Source organism: Nannobrachium achirus (assembly GCF_963921795.1).
Source record: "Nannobrachium achirus genome assembly, chromosome: 23".
NCBI classification, from domain to species: Eukaryota; Metazoa; Chordata; class Actinopteri; order Myctophiformes; family Myctophidae; genus Nannobrachium; species Nannobrachium achirus.
In genome coordinates, this window is record NC_137830.1 from 30,828,610 (window position 1) to 30,845,440 (window position 16,831).

Here is a 16,831-nt window from a genome sequence, read left to right on the forward strand (position 1 = left end):
ACTGTAGCTTTCATTTAACCAAAATATGTCATTTTAATGTACATTTTAATTGTTGTCTTAGTTTATAGTCAACTATTAATTATGTTAAGCCTGTAACCATGCCATCCAGGCTCATGGTGAATCATGAACATACAAGATTTGATTCTGTGAAAAAAATAAAATGCAGTATTTAATTTTATGATATAGTATCACTACATGTATTTGCTGTGATTTTAGACATATTTTAGTTTCATCAAGACAGGATATTTAAATGTAATATTTTGTTTACATGGTTAGTTTGTGCTGCACCAATAAGCTATAAAGAGATTAATTTAATTTGATCATTTTGAACCAATGCTGCACTAATTTGACTAATGATTTAAAAAAAAAATCTATATACTGTAAAAAGAAATACAGGGCAACTTCAATATTTTATTGTTTATTTTCTTAATGCATTGGATGGGGAAAAATCGGTATCGGCAGATACTCAAAAATCATGTTTTCCGTAGTCACTGGGGTGACGACATTTCGGTTCAGATCCTATCACCGTGGGTCTGTTTATCATTATAATGTCAGTGGATCCCAGGAGACCCTGTATCAGTCTTAATTTATAAAACTCATCAACAACCTTTGTTTTACTGACAAACTCGAAATAAAAACCAAGCTATGGTGACTAAAACTGAGACTAAATATATGGCCAATTTCGACAACAAATACAAACTAGACAAAAATGTCAGGGAGGGACTAGTGGAGAAGAGATCCAGTAGAACTAAAAGACAAGTCATTTATGCTTGGTTGTGCCCGGGTGTTGACGACAAATAGCAGATCTACAAGATCACAACACGTTATACTGATAGTAGTAATTAAGAATGGAAAGACGGGTGCAGACTCACACCAAACAGTCTTAGAAGAATGATCCGCACTCATAAAAATGATTGTTAATATACCGTAGAGGCAGTCTGACAAACGGACACGATTCGGCTCCTCAGGCCTTCATCAGCATTCTTTTGTTTTCTGCTGATTTCACACACACGCACGCACGCACGCACGCACGCACGCACGCACGCACGCACACACGCACGCACGCACGCACGCACACACACACACACACACACACACACACACACACACACAGTGTGAATATCGCACCCGCAAGCAGGGGACCTCATCACATAATTACTCTATGAATGCATGCTGGTAATTTATGTCTATTAAAATGACTATTGTCACCAGTGCTTGTCATCATGATGGATCAAAGACACTTCAATTGAACTTCTTAACAGTGTGCTGGGAGGGTATTTAGGAATAAAAACAAACTTTGCATGAAGTTTGAAGTTTGTTGACTCTCCAAGTTGTCCTGCTGCCATTCTAACAAGGAAGGCTTTTAACCAGGTGAAGCCTAGCCTGGGCTCAATACCATTTTCAGGTTTCTGATCCGGTCAGAGTGGAAATAACGTTACGTCATCAGGCAACTGGAAGCAACGGCCGGAATCTTGTGCACCTCCAAAATGATTCCCCTAGTTTAAAATGTGTTTGTTTGGTATTATCTGTCAACTAAAACTATATATATATATATATATATATATATATATATATATATATATATATATATATATATATATATTTATTTTTATTTTTATTTTTTGTCTACAAAATTAACAGTGGTTTAAACCTCAGCGGAGCTGCTCCATAGCCCGCCGTGACAGAATGTCGTCGCAGCTGTGTTATGAAGCTGTGTGCAGGAAACAATAAGTCTGCTTTATTTAATTCACTCTGTTTAAAAAAGTTTGACAGCAATTACTGCACATTCCACACAGCCAGACATGTCCTTAAATCCTCCTGTTGCCACAGCGTTTTCTTTTAACACTATATGTGTAACCGTCTATAGCGGTCCTCCAATCTATTCAGTCTGCTTTGACATCCGTTTCAATATTTACTGTGTTAGATGGCGTAAAGCACTGGCTCTCAAAGTGTGATCTGGGGACCCCAAGGGGTCCTTGAAGGGGTTCCCCGTCCCCAGCAAAAGTAGTTTGTATAGCATCACAATCAATTTAACCACTTTAAACCGATCTGTTATTTGAAAATTGCAGATTGACAAGCTTACATCGAGACGAATGTTGAGCTTGTCTGCTATTTTCATTAAACATTGCAAATCTTTTTGGAATATTTAGGCATGACTGACTCGATCACTGACATGAGCTGGAGGTTTTGATACTAACTGCTCCCTACGGTTAGGGCTGTCACGATTATATGACATTTTACATGACGATTAATTGTTACTCAAATAATTGCGATTAACAATTTAATTGTGTATTTGTCGTTGACAATTACATTTCTGTTTGGCTTTTAGGCTTTGAAGTTGCACATGGCAATCATGACACATAGCTTAAATATACAAAGACATTACTGACATATTTGAAAATTTTATACTATACTAAAAAATAACATTGATAGTAGAAATAGCCGATCTACAAGCACACAACATGTCATATGGCGACGCGTTGTGAGCTTGTAGAACTGCTATTTCCACTACTTTTTGAAAGTGTTTGTAACTATATTAACATTTCTCTACATGTAAACGATTATGCAAAATAATTGCGATTATCTCAAATAATTGCGATTAGACGATTATGTAATAATTGTGACAGCCCTACCTACGGTCGCAATAACCTGGCCACACATGTGCATCAAACATCACAGATCGAATTCAATTCTAGGCAATGCATTCTCTCAAACATATAGAATCTCTCCCGATGGCGGACTTGCTCTGCTCTGTTTTTTTACACGCCTCCATTAGCCAACAAACAAACAAACAACGTCAAACGCACACGCAAACACACACTCACGCACCATACGCACTCCCTTGAACCTGTGCCACCTGCACGGAGAGGAGCGAGTGCGTTTGTCCCCCGATAGCTAAATGTATGTAATTAAACTAGATTAAAGTCATTAGCCCCATACAACTAATAGCCAGCAGATGGTTACCACCGAGAAATATGCTCATAATGAACCCCTCCACCCTAACCCAGCCACAGTAGGGCTCTGCGTGCGTGCGTGTCTGTGTGCGAGAGCGTGCGTGCGTACGATCTATACACGTGACAGTGGGATCGGTGAGAACACTTGATCAGCTATAGTGGTGCGCTGTCTTTCTGCCGTGGTAAAGCAATTTCCACCCAGATGTGAGTGAGAGATGGTTCAGCACGCCATGTTCAGTTCCCTCCCCGCTCGCACTGTGGCCGCGTGACATGACGACAGCACGTGAAGCAGTGTTGTTTTTGTCGACTAAAACTATGACGAAAAACGTTTGTCGATTACCTTTTTTCACTGATGAAAACAACATTTAAACCAAGCTATGATGACTAAATATACTGACAATTTTCATCAAATAAAAACTAGACTAAAATGTTTGAGGGGGGGGACTAGTGGAGAAAAGATGGAGTAAAAATAAAAGACGAGGCATTTTATGTTTAGTTGTGCTCGGGTGTTGCGCTCTGAAAATAGCCAGCCACCACTAGCCTCGAAGAGTGTCCATCTGTTTCCCAGAGAATTTACTGTAGAATTATGTGGGACACATTCGGAGAAAAGCTGACATACAAGCTCACGTCGCGTCACAGTTGCAACCGTTGTGAGCTTTTAGATCACATTCGGCTGCAACGCCAGAACCGCCGCACACCTTCTACGCAATGCACGATGGGATGTTGGAAACTTGTGGATATTGGAAACCGTGACATTTCAAAAAGTTATGCTTCTAAATGATTTTTGTTTCTGATTAGATTCAACCCATTAAAACCTGAGGCCGATTCTACAAATACCTTCTAAACCAGTAGTTCTCAAACCTTTTCATGTCAAGGAACCGCAAAATGATATATATTTGGCTGCCGAGCCCCATCTGAAAAGGTTTTGTGCCATGTACCCCTAGAAGAGAAGATTTGTGTTAAAAAAATAAACAGCAGATGTGCACTTTTGCAGTGCGGCTCGAAGTGACGTGCTGTGAGCTTGTAAGCACTATAAGTGCTGTGAGCTTGCATATCTGCTATTTTTGAGAACTACTGTTCTTGTGCCATTGCCCCCCCAGGTAGCAATGGTACAGAAAACAAATGTGCAACAAAGTGAGGGTAAACACACACGTGCACGGCTGCACGCGCACATACTGTACACACGCACGCACACACAAACGTGCAGATATTCGGACACTCACTCTCTCTCTCCTCCACATGCTCATGCATACATGTATCCAGTCAGTGCATTTTGACAGCTCACATGAACTAAACATGAGCAAATCTCCCGGCAGTGTGAAACTTACACACAGCGTTGACTGTGAAGGAATTTGCATTCAGCTCAAACCCTGTTGACCGACGGTTAGCAGAATGATTGTTTGATAGCGGTAATAACATTCATGTTATCCTGTGTGTGTGTCTGTATTGTATTGACGTTCTTGCATTTTGCAGATGAGACGGAGGAAGGAGGTTGAATTCCATTCACGTTCTCTTCTTTTTCCTCCCCTCTCTCCCCAATCCCTCAGCCCTCACTCCTCCCTTCAATCTGTTAGATGAAAGAAAGAAAGAAAGAAAGAAAGAAAGAAAGAAAGAAAGAAAGAAAGGACGACAATCTGAGAGGTGTATCTTTCAAGTGAAGTATTTCGGTTGACTTTTTAAAAGCCAGCTTTTGGGATTGGTGTTAGCTGGATGAAGATGAAGCTGAAATTCAGCTGCGGGATTTCCCCACCCCCACCCCACATCTATTAAAGTTAATAAACGCATAGCTTAATTAACCCATTTAGACCTGAGGCCAATCTCTAAAAGTGCCTTCTATGTCTTCCATCTCACTGGTTCTCAAACCTTATTGGGGTCCCTACCCCCAAAATTCTATGTATTTGGCTGCCAACCCCCATCTTATCCCCAATATTTTGTTCCCGTTTAGAGCAGCTTTACAAGGAAAATGAATGTACTGGAAAGCAAGGCAGCATGTTGACATCACTGAAATAAGTTCACAGAAGACTCCTGGCATTTTAAATGAAATGAATTACCTTTAATTTGTTACACTATTATGTCGCAGAGAAGAAAAGAAAAGAGGGGACATAAAAGTATAAAGTGTTAATTATGTTGTCCCCCTGCTGTCGTTCCAGTGTCATGATTGCTTATGCAACGTGTTGGCAGGACAATGTTTGTGGTCTCAACTCTGCCCTCCCGCACGCGCGCGCGCTGCGCACACACACACACACACACACACACACACACACACACACACACACACACACACACACACTGGTTTTCATGTGTATCATAATCATAATACCTGATAATCATGTTTTAGGGTGGAAAAAATCTCCAGTCATAACCTGTCTCCATCGAAAGCTTTCCATTAACTTTAATGTTTATGTTTTACTTTGTGTTATTTTTGGGTTAGGCTATAATATATAATTCACCCTTTGTCAAGTCCCGCCCGTTGTCTCGCCCCTCTTCGCACCCATTGGTTGCTGTGTCTTGGTGGGACAAAAGTCCTTTCTCTCCATCCACTACCATTGAAATTCAGTTGCTTCTTATTGTTATTTTGTGTATTCAATTATCATTTTAAACTTGGTTTTAGTAAAAAAAAGAAAAAAAGGAGCCTCTCAGGTGCAGTATAGTGACTGGGCATGTTTTTAAATGTTTGTATTTCTCAAAAAATTATGTTTTAGCTAATTCATCATAAAAAAAGGCGGAACTAGGGTGGGACAAGGCAGAAAGAGCCTGCTGGTTGGTCAGTCAGGGACCAATCAGAACGCTGACAAAGGGTGAATTTCTTTCTTTCCGCTGTCTTCCCGCAGGGCCTGATGATCCTCCTGCAGAACCTTCCCACCATGCACTGGGGCAACGAGGAGGTGAGCGTGCTCCTGGCCGAGGCCTACAGGTTGAAGTTTGCCTTCGCTGACGCCCCCAACCACTACAAGAGATGATGAGCCTTGGGTTTCTCTCTGCCCCCCCCCCCCCCCCCCCCCCCCCCACCCCACAGTGAGCTGCTGACCATGGAGGCGTGTCCCCCATCACCCTTACCCTGAAGTGTCGGCTGTTCCCAGCTATGTTTCTTTTCTTTTTTAGCTTTCAACCAACCAATGACTGTGAATAATCAACGCGGAAGCGTTCCGATTAGTCGTCTTAACACTCCCCAACCTGGGAACAGAAAACTTGCAGCCGTACACACACTCCTTAAAGTTCTCCTGACAGTCAGTCCAGTGTTCTACTTAACTTTCTGGTACCAAAGTGGAGGCTACGGACCAGCGAACCCCCAGTTGTGTCCGTAGCTGGGGGGAAAAAAAAAACAAGACGGCGTCGAATCTCAATGAAGCCGGGGTCTCAGAATGGGTGCCGACTGAGGAGGAAGGAACCTCTGGGGCTTTTGCTGAGAAGACGACCGTTATCTGGACCTGAAAATAACTAGGTTGGGGAGGGAGAGGGGGGGATTTTTAGTTTTTTGTTTCGTTTACTTTTGTGTGTGACTCACTCGTCACTCACTCGCTCACCGGTGCCCGAAACCATGAAGTTAAACAAAGATGGGTTTGACAGTTCTGTACTAGATGAAGAGTTTTATAAATTGAACATTCCTCATGCGGTGGGCTCCTTATCTATCTGTAGCTCAGAGTGTGACCAATTTGCACACACTCCTGGGTCATGAATTAGTTCAATTAATCCCCATGTCATGGTGAACTTTTACTCTCACTGCGGAGATCAACCACCGCTTCTTTTTGGGGTATCAATACAAATGTGCCTGTTTTTTTCTTTTTCTTTTTGCTCTCTTTCTGTCTCTTTCATTTTTGTCTTCTTCGTTCCCTTTTTTTGTTTCAGTTTTCTCTCTCTTTAGCTCGCTCTTGCACCTACAGAATAACAAGAAAACGTACAATTGGGGTGTTTCAAAAGTTACGCTTTTCAACCATGTCAAGTGGCATCAGAAATAGTGAAAATAGCCTATCTACAGATTCCGTTGTGAGCTTGTTGATGGGCTATTTTTGCCACGCAAATATACTATGGAGTACAGTACTTATATGTATTTTGTCCCGTTTGGTTTCAGTTTCCTATTTACATGAATGATCAGTGGTTTCTGATAATGAATATTTATCTCTGTGGTTCTCAACCGGCTGTGAGGATACTGCAAGTCGGTGCCCCAAATACTTGGCAAAACAGTGATAGTAATACGGTAAATATGAACTTAGAGTACACTGTGTTAGTCCAGACCGGAACACAATTGATTGAATGATTAATAAAATATACGGAACTCTGAAAACTCTGAACAGTGAAAATGCACATGCAGGGGTCGTCGCTTTGTTGGCTTGGATCTTATGATCAATATAAGAAAAATATAATCGTGTGTAAAAAAGAAAATCTAAAAAGTACCACGGACAAGACGGCTTTGCCACGGACACATTTGTCCATGTATGGACATATTGATGACCCCTTTGCACACAGCCCCCCCACAGCTGCCCACAGTTAATTTGTCAGATGGGTGGGCCCACTGGGCCACCCATTAGATGTTCAAGTGGGCCCTGATCCAGAAAAGGTTGAGAACCACCTGTGTGAAAGAGGGAGCGAGAGAGTGTGTGTGAGAGAGAGAGAGGGAGAGAGTGTGTGTGTGCGTGCGTGCGTGTGTGTGAGAGAGAAACAGAGTGTGTGTTTGTGTCATTGACAGTGAAGCTCAACCCTTAAATTACTTAAATTGAACTCCTATGACAGTATGTACGGAAGCATGGCCTCATGGCCAAACAGAGCACAGTCCGGCTAGCACACACCTGATCAACACGTCCCTTTTCCCAGCCCTTCTTTACAGTTTAACCACATTAAACCCTAGTGTCCCTTTTGTGGGAAAATCTTCCAAAATGATGATAATTCCAGAATTGTACAAGTTCTGCAAGCTCACAATGTGTTGCATCACGACGAGTTTTGAGCTCTGCTATTTTTGCTACTTGTCCTGCGATGAAGTATGGCATAAATAGTTAACTAGTGTGGGTGACAGAACATGCGTTAGCTGTTTTTCTCATCTTTATTTGTCCTTTTTATGAGTGCATTTTCTTTCTTCTCCAATGTTGTGGACTGAAGTTAACTCCCGTACGAGATTGTTACTGTGGCAAACATAACCTTGGAGCTAGCTAGCCAGAGCTTCAAGACACACCCTCAAAACGGTTAGTTTCGGCACCGTCTCGAATCACCAGGCAAATCATGCAGTGACTTTTTCTAAATGCCTCGTTTACATTTAAAAAGAAAAATCTTCCTGAGTGTGATCCTTTGTGACCCCTTTGTTTCATTCAGGGTTTTTCATTTGAGCGTTTTTGTTTTGTTTTTCACAAATTCATTTTGTTTATGAGAAACCAAACTGCTTTCTTTTTGTCACTCCCCTTGACATATTGCCTCTAAATGCTCAAACAAAACATCTAACTGTACTAGAGTGTGGGCGACAGGAGTACAGTAGTTCCTCCTCCGATTAAAAAGAAGAAAATCTGTACAGAGCAAATTTTGAAAAAACAAAATCTGTAAATAGAAAGAAAACATGTAAATAAATCCTATATATGATCTGACGGGTTTTAACCCAGTGTCACCTGTTGGTATTTTCAGCACAACTCATGATGTCATCATGTATGTACTGTATGTATTATCTATTTCCAGTGGTGGAAATCACTTTGTTTTAATTTGCTAAAAGTATCAATACTGCGTTGTAGAAATACTCTGTTGCAAGTAAAAGTCTGGTATTCAACATTTACTTGAGTAAAAGTAGAAAAGTATTGGTATCAAAATGTACTTAAAGTACCAAAAGTAGAAGGTACTCATTATGCAGAATGTCCCATTTAAAGTTTTCAAATGTATAAAAATCTTTATAGATTTTATAGATAGGAAATAGGAAATCTACAAGCTTCTTTTGGTTAATATGCCCTATTGCAAGCATGCATGCACGCACACGCACACACACACACACACACACACACACACACACACACACACACACACACACGGATCATGGGAAATAAGTTCCAAGTCTACAACTATCTTTTTTGTCCTGGGTTGCAGCTGTTGTTACTCAAGGAATCCGTGGGGGGGGGGATCATTCTGACGTGGGAACAGATTCTGTTTGGCAGCACTGGCCAGACTGATGAGAGTGGCCTGCAGGGTCTTCAGGAAGACGTGTTTGAAGGCGTCCGATACCATGGGTCACGAAGAAGATGAGGAGGAGGACGAGGGTCCAAAGGCCCAGGATAAAGCCATCTGGAGGGTGCCAGTCGTCCTGCTCGTGTTGCTGACGAATGAGCTCGGACACCGGGAGCTGGTCGGCGTAGGACTGGCTCTCCCTCTGCAAATCCCCACACACAGGCTTCTCCTGTTCTCCCGATCTCAAAGGCTGCACTTTGAGATCGGTCACGTCCATGGTTTCCGCAGTGAGCTCCACTCTGCGGACGCCGGCGAAGAAGTCGGTGACGAGGACACTCCCCGGGTCTCGCCGGAACAGGTCGGTGCGGTGGCCCGGAGTGGACACGCACTGACCGACGCATACCTCGAACAGGTCGTTTATGCTGGCGTTGCTGGCGGGGTGGACGCCCTCCAGGAACTGCAGCAGGTGAAAGGTGTAGTGGTCTATCAGGGCGACACCTATATCCAGGTCTGTACGCTGAGCCAGCGAGTCCTCTCCAACCAGGCTGCTGGAAAGGGCCATGACGTTAGGAGAATAGAGCTTCTCATACATGGAGGCTCCTTGACAGGTGTCGACGATAAAGAGCAGCTCGTTGTACCGCCTTTTCTGCCACATTTGCTCGAAGGCGTCGGCCAGCTCGGTGTTGCTGATCTCCTCGGAGTCCTGGAACTTCAGGAAACCGTCACCGCCGTGTCCAGTGAGATATACGAGGACGTTGCTGCGGCTGTCCGAGAGGAGGCGTTTGGAGCGCGGCATGCTCGGCCGCGTCCTGCCGGTCAGAACTCGCAGGAGGTTCTCCACCGTCACCTCGAAGCCGCGATAATCAACCTCCACGTCGTCGGCGTACTCATTCCGCCCCATGTACGAGTCACTGAACACTGTGGCGGGCTCTGGGTTTCTATGGTTACAGGCCATGCCGTCCGCCAGCATCAGTATTATGTGACTGTCCGGGATGCCCAGTCTCTTGACACTTCTGTACATGGACAGAGTATTGGCCGCGTGGCGATAGTTGAACCAAAATCTGGACGTGGATACCAGCACTGCCCAGTTGTTAGTATGACCACTGCTGAGAAACTGTCCGGCTGTAACCTCAATGCGATTGCTCCATAATAGCAAGAATGAGGAAAATAAGGTAATTAAAGTGAGTAATTTCATTGTGCAGTACAAAGCCATACTGGTCGAGATGTTTTAAAAAGTGCAAATAAGAGCCGGAATGTGACACACGAGTCACCTTTTACCCTTAAATGGAGATCCTCAAACACTAACAAAATTATTAGACGTGTAAACGAGACTTTGTCTCAATGTCTCTCTTGCTGGTTACATAAAGGTTATATATTGCATTGTGCATCATGTACTTGACGTACTTCAAGTACTCTGAAATGGGTGCACCATGTATGCTGACAGCGGATACTGATAGTGACAATGAAGTCACTAGTGAACCACTGTACACTATTTATTTTGGTCTTATCAATGACATCATAATGATTAAGTCAGTCATCACCAAATTTGGGCATGGTTTCAGCCCAAATTTGGGCGCATGATAAAACTAGAAAAGTGAGCTGTCAATGGAGAGTAGTACAGTGTTTTTCTACCTAGGGCCCCGCAAAAGGTGGAAGGCAGCCATAGCCTGTTGGCTTGTTGGAATGGCATCTGCTAAATCTGACTGATACTGTAAATCTCGATCACATGACTCCAGAGATAATATGTACCGATTTCTGAGTGTTGGACAAAATTTAGGAAGTGGATGCAAAAGGAGTGTTTTGAAGGAAACATGAAATGGCATAACATCTAGTTTGTCAAAAAAAAAAATATGGGGCCTATGGGGAGTGTCAAGCCCGTATCAGGTGTAGTGCCGTGTATTCTTTTTGAGTCATAAAACTACAACGTTAACGGTCAAAAAGACTACAAAGCACTACACCGCGGGCTTCATGATCACTGCAGCCCACCGAAACATTTAACTTATCTGTTTAACCGTCTACTTTCAGAGCCAAGCCACCTGTAAGAGGAAGTTAAAGCCCAAAACCGGGCCAAATGTGAATTCATGTCACAGATAAGTCACAGGCAAAAAGAAAAAAAAAAAGTCATTCAATGTCCTGCATCTCCTGTAAAAGCATCCTTCCAAAACACCTCTTCAGTCTCTTCCTGCATTTTTTACTTCAGAACGCACCCAGAAGAGAGAAGGCACAAAATAATTGGCCGTTCACAACTTCAACAAGGCAACTCCTCCTTGGCTGCCAAGGTTTGGGCTCCGAGACAGCCTGTGAAAGCAACTTTTAATAAGCCTTAAACCAGAAGCCCTTTGATGTAAAAGAACGAGCCATGGTACCAATGATTGCTCTCTCCTTGCGGCGATGGAATTGCCGTGTATGGCACTTATATTAAATTGCGAAGGCAGTCCTTTCATTGAGAGAAGCATCTTCAACGAAACGTGCAGGTCTGTTGCATTCACACTGGACGTGAGATTCTTCGCTCAAAGTGAAGTTGAGCATAGGTACAAAATATTTCTTGATGTTTCTTCTTTACTTTGACTTGCATGCCTCGAGAAAAAATGTCTTATCCAGCGTGAAAGCACCTTAAAAGAGTGGCAGAATACAAAAGATTGTCTGTTTTTGTCTGGGGAGAATGGGGTAAGTTGAGCAAAATGGGTAAGATGAGCCAGCCACATTATGATCATCACTTTACGCCATGTCATGGTTTGAACAATACCGAATTTCAGTTTCAAAGTGGTTTTCGCCTGGGGGCACCAGTTCAAAAGGAATGGGACAAATGTAATAAAAATACTTTTAAATGACATTCATTCATTCTTACTTGCGCCAGCAGAGTGCGCAAGTACTGCGTTTGGCAGAGCACACGAGCGGAGTGGAGCGATGACAAAAGCCGCTCCGCGCTCCAGAGGACTCTTGTCCCACACGCTCGTCGCTCTGGTCGGCCACCGTGCCGCTCCGCTCCCCGCCGCTCCGTCGCTCAACTTGATTTTCGCATCTCTCGCTCCGCGCTCGCTCCACGCTCCGCTCAGGGCCGTCAATCAGAGTTAAAAAAGCAGTTTGCTACCATGTCTGAAACACTTTCTCCTTTGCCAGTGTGTTCCCAACACAAATGGCTGCGCTAACGTGAGCCTCTGCTTTGATGGAGACTTGGAGAGCTGTCCACTCGCCACTGTTTTGTTGGAAACATGCGGCGCGCGGCCCCAACAGGATCGGCTCGAAGCGGAAGAGGGTCGGCGCTCAGACCCATTATAAAAGTCGCTCGCTCACGCTCAACTAAAAAACGTCTCGCTCCGCTTCCCGCACCGCTCGTGCTCCACTCCGCTCGTATGCTCTGGCGTGTGTGTGTGTGTGTGTGTGTGTGTGTGTGTGTGTGTGTGTGTGTGTGTGTGTGTGTGTGTGTGTGTGTGTGTGTGTGTGTGTGTGTGTGTGTGTGTGTGTGTGTGTGTGTGTGTGTGTGTGTGTGTGTGTGTGTGTGTGTTTACGTCATCTAATGGGAAACCCCTTGAAAAAACACAGGGTGACACAGGGTGACATCACTGGTCACCAACAACAAGTGACGTCACTGGTGACCACCAACAAGTGCGACCTGATATAAATAACAAGGCGCAAGTTGTCACCTCGGCAGAGTGCAGTCTAGTTCATTCATTTGTTCATTCATTTAACCAACCACCTGGCATCTCTATTTGGGCATGTCATTAAAAATGTCAATTGTGAGCTTAGCGTTGCTTGGCAATGTTTTCCTGCTGTGTACCATATTTGTTCACCTTGTGAACTACGGCATCGGGCAGTATGAGTACGAGTATTTTTTTAAGCACCCATCCATCTTCCACCACTTATCCAGAGTGTGGTAGTGGAGGTAATAGCTCCATGACCCAGCTGGCCACATTAGACAGCTTGGATCCCAATGCGTTCCCAGGCCAGCGTTGAGATCTAATCCCCCCATCTGGTCCTTGCTCTGCCCCATGGGCCTCCTCCCAGTATAGGAAGGCAATGGTTCAATACGCATTTGTGAATTGCAGATTTTCGGCATGGTAATTAATCCACTCTACTGACGAATTGGCATTGTGCCTGTGTCGCCGGAGAAATCCTCGCCACAAGTGAATCCAACGGTGTTCTCCAAAAGTAGTCGATCTACAATCATGTTGTGACCTTGATCATCTACATTATCCGGCTGTATAACCAAGGTGATGTCTGCTGTTGTCCTCTTTCTTGCTGCTGTGTCTACTTCTCAGAACTAAAGGCAGTCAATAACAATGAGACACATTGTGTGTGTGTGCCTGCAGTTCGGCTGTTTTCAAAAAATTTACAATTTTTTATTTTTTGTCCGTCTATATACAGTACAATGACATGCCAGAAACTGTGATGCCAGGTTTGAAGTGGTCAATTTAAAACGCACACACACACACACAGACACACACACACACACACACACACAAACACACGCTCAGCAGTGGCACGTCAGTTGCATCTGGTTCCAGCGGCGGGGCTCTTTCAGAGGCGACAGCCAGATAGGGACGTAAATCTAAGAAATGTTTTCCACTCAAAGAGTCTTGAGGTGTTTTCTCCCCGAGAAAATGTCAGCAATTACTCTTGTCATGCGTTCGCCCCATCTTTGTTTACCTGGGAGACTTTACCTTACGTACTATTGATCTGATCCGGGCTGGGTGGGAAGGTCACATGATTGAAGATGACAGCGTCTGTGCCCCTATAGAGACCACCCATCTTCCTGCTGTCTCCTTCTCCCTGGCCTCCATCCCTCCCTCTCTCTCTCTCTCTCTCTCTCTCTCTCTCTCTCTCTCTCTCTCTCTCTCTCTCTCTCTCTCTCTGCTGCTGTTGCTGAGGTTCCTTTACAGGTGAGTGAGCCGTCACCCAGGTTCCTGTGGGTAATGCACGACTCACTTAGCATTCAATATGTCATCTTCTGTATTCCAGTACGCACACATGTGCACACACACACACACACACACATGCGCTGTGTGGCTGAAGTTCTCACATAACCTAACTGATGCACTTTCCCAACTTGGGTTAACCACATGAACCCTATGGCGTCCCTACAAGCTCACAACGCGGTGCGACACGCTATGAACTTGTTGGTTGCCTACTATATACAGAGATAGATCTGTATAGCTATGAACTTGTTGGTTGCCTATATACAGAGATAGATGTGTATATTCACTATTCTTCTAAGTTTACTCAACATTTCTTAGGCTACCCTGTCCACCACTGACATTGTATAAGCCAGTCCTTAAATTGTCACCTCACCGTCATCCGGGGACACCCCAAAAAATGATGTATGGGGACCCCCATGGTGGTCCCGACCCACAGGTTGAGAACCACTGGTTCACGTTTCCCTCAGTATGGTGACCATTGGGTGAACAGTGGAAACGGTTTTCAATAAAGCCTCCTGAATTTCAAAACATCCCGTTTTCATTTTGTTACGCTGCCCATACACTTTATAATGGATATGTACGGTACAACTTCTACAGTTTGATTTGACTGAAGTCACACTGAAAGGACAATAAACTACACTGTATATTCACACACGCAATGGCGCAAGTACACACACAAACACGCGCGCACACACACACACACCCACACACACTTTGTAACAGAAGCATGTTACAAAGCAAGGGGGTGACTACTCCCTAAACTATGTAAAACATACCTACATGCTTCAGAAATTAATTGCTTATTTGTAAGCTGTCTTCCTTGCCTGTGTTATAATGATAATTAGACTGGCTTGCATGCTGGCAAGTACAGACATATGCTAACAAAATGACTGTGTCCTAACTGGCCTACTTACTAGTTGTTTATACAAGCCATTAAGAGCTGAGGCAGATTCTATAATTGTCTTTTAAATCCTAACTTACATTAAAACGAGGGTTTTACTAGCCTGGAAACCAGACCAATACTGTATGCCTCTTGTTCAACGCCAGCCACCCTAAGGCACATTCTATCAGGGTGCAAAACCAGTCTTGCCCAGGGACGTTACACATGGCGTCACAACCAAGTCCTAAAGTCCTTGCATCCACCCTGGAGGACAAACGAGCTGCAACCAACTACCTACCGCCACCAGCATCCAACCACCAACAGGCAACTACCTTTGTCCGTGAGGGGGCAAAGGTAACCAGGAGCGGCTTGACACCATCTGAGCAAGGCCAGCTACGTTTGGCTCGCGACTGGAAGATACTGGCTGATATTGGCCGACAGCTTGTGTTTTCTCCAGAGATCGCTACAACCACCCTGAGACCTGACTTGGTGCTCTGGTCTCATTCTCTAAAAAAGGTGTACATCATCGAGCTCACAGTAGCTGGGAGGACTCAGTGGATGAGGCTTACGAGTGGAAACACCTACGCTATGCTGAAGCACAACATCACGGCTGGAACACTGAAGTCCGCCCAATGGAGGTGGGATGCAGAGGGTTTGTGGCAAGATCTACAACCAGACTGTTTGCAGACCTGGGAATTAGAGGCCAAAGCCAGTGTTCAGCCATCAAAGCTGCATCGGAGGCAGCCAAAAAAAGCAGCCTGTGGCCTTTTATGAGGAGGAAAGACCCCTGCTGGGCCCCAAAGTAGCAAACCAGAAGGTATGCGGTCAGCCTAAGCCTGACTCAGGGAAAAGGATGCCCCTGCATTGCACAGTCCTATGAGAAGTCTGCCAGCCTGACTCAGGGAAAAGGATGCCCCTGCCTTGCACAGTCCTATGAGAAGTCTGCCATCCAAGATGAACGCTACTCTCATGACTAATCGGGATTGATGCAAGTTCAGGGCTGATCACCCTGAGCTGGCCACCTTTGGCGAGGGTGTATAGTGTAATGGCCGAAACACCCCATGACCTGGAGGAACACTACTGATGATGCGTCCTAAATTAAAACCTAACCCTACATGTCTCTTGAGCTCTTCATTAAACAGAAAATACCATTTCAGGTCAGGCTGTGACACGTTGTGAGCTTGGAGGTCGGCTATTTTCGATGCTTGATTTCTACACATTTCAACATAAGATGCTGCATTCTAGTTCAGGAGAGTTTGGACAAGGACATTCTCTTGAACGCTGCCTTCAGGTATGGCATGGAAAGAGGGCATTTGCATTTCTGTCACCATAGTAAAAACTGCATTTGCGGTCTGGAGAGGGCACTTTTTACAGATGAATAAAAGGGCAGGGGCTCGAGCCCCCTTTGATGTCTATGTGTGCACGTGCCTGAAATGAACCATTACAGGTCTGAAGCAAATGAAAACATTCAGAGTCAAATTGAAACGGAGGATTTCACTGCGTAATATCTCGTTATGTGGCGCAGTGCGGCAGCTCATCAGCGAGCAGCCAGTCAGCCGTTCCGTGTAATGTTTTATTAAATATTTATCCGATCATGGGGCCGCTGGCTGCGGCATGCTAGGCCTACATTAACGTGTTTCTCATTAGGGGCCATCAGACTCCATGTGTGATGTCTTAATGTGAGCACATTATAATGATAACAAGCCATTCCGAGGCGTCAGACATGAAGGGCCTGAAAGCGAGATCATCTCGTGTGGCTGATCCCAACCTTCAGAGGTGGAAAGTAACAAAGTACATGTACTCAAGTACTGTAAGTACAATTTTGAGGTATTCTTTTTTACTTTACTGGAGTATTTAACATTTTCAGTACTTTTGCGATCGAAGGTCGCAGTATACCATGAGAAATGTTGCAGCTTGTCTCTGTGTCAGTCAGTCAGTCAGTCAGTCAG

At 44.3% G+C, this 16,831-nt stretch overlaps 1 protein-coding gene and 1 pseudogene across 3 annotated transcripts in view; one reads left to right on the top strand and one right to left on the bottom strand.

Annotated features, from left to right (window-relative positions):
• Positions 1-5,921, top strand: part of tbc1d22a (TBC1 domain family, member 22a) — a 175,038-nt gene extending 169,117 nt beyond the window's left edge. For both annotated transcript variants that reach the window (XM_080754694.1, XM_080754695.1), the window contains exon 14: positions 5,786-5,921. In XM_080754694.1, the coding sequence (XP_080610820.1) occupies positions 5,786-5,914 (129 nt within the window). In that variant the 3' untranslated portion in view covers positions 5,915-5,921. The remainder of the gene's footprint in view (positions 1-5,785) is intronic.
• Positions 5,922-9,014: 3,093 nt separating this feature from the next.
• Positions 9,015-10,281, bottom strand: LOC308308875 (GPI-anchor transamidase-like; annotated as a pseudogene). Its single transcript has one exon. The product of its transcript is annotated as a GPI-anchor transamidase-like (transcript).
• Between the last annotated feature and the right edge of the window lie 6,550 nt (positions 10,282-16,831).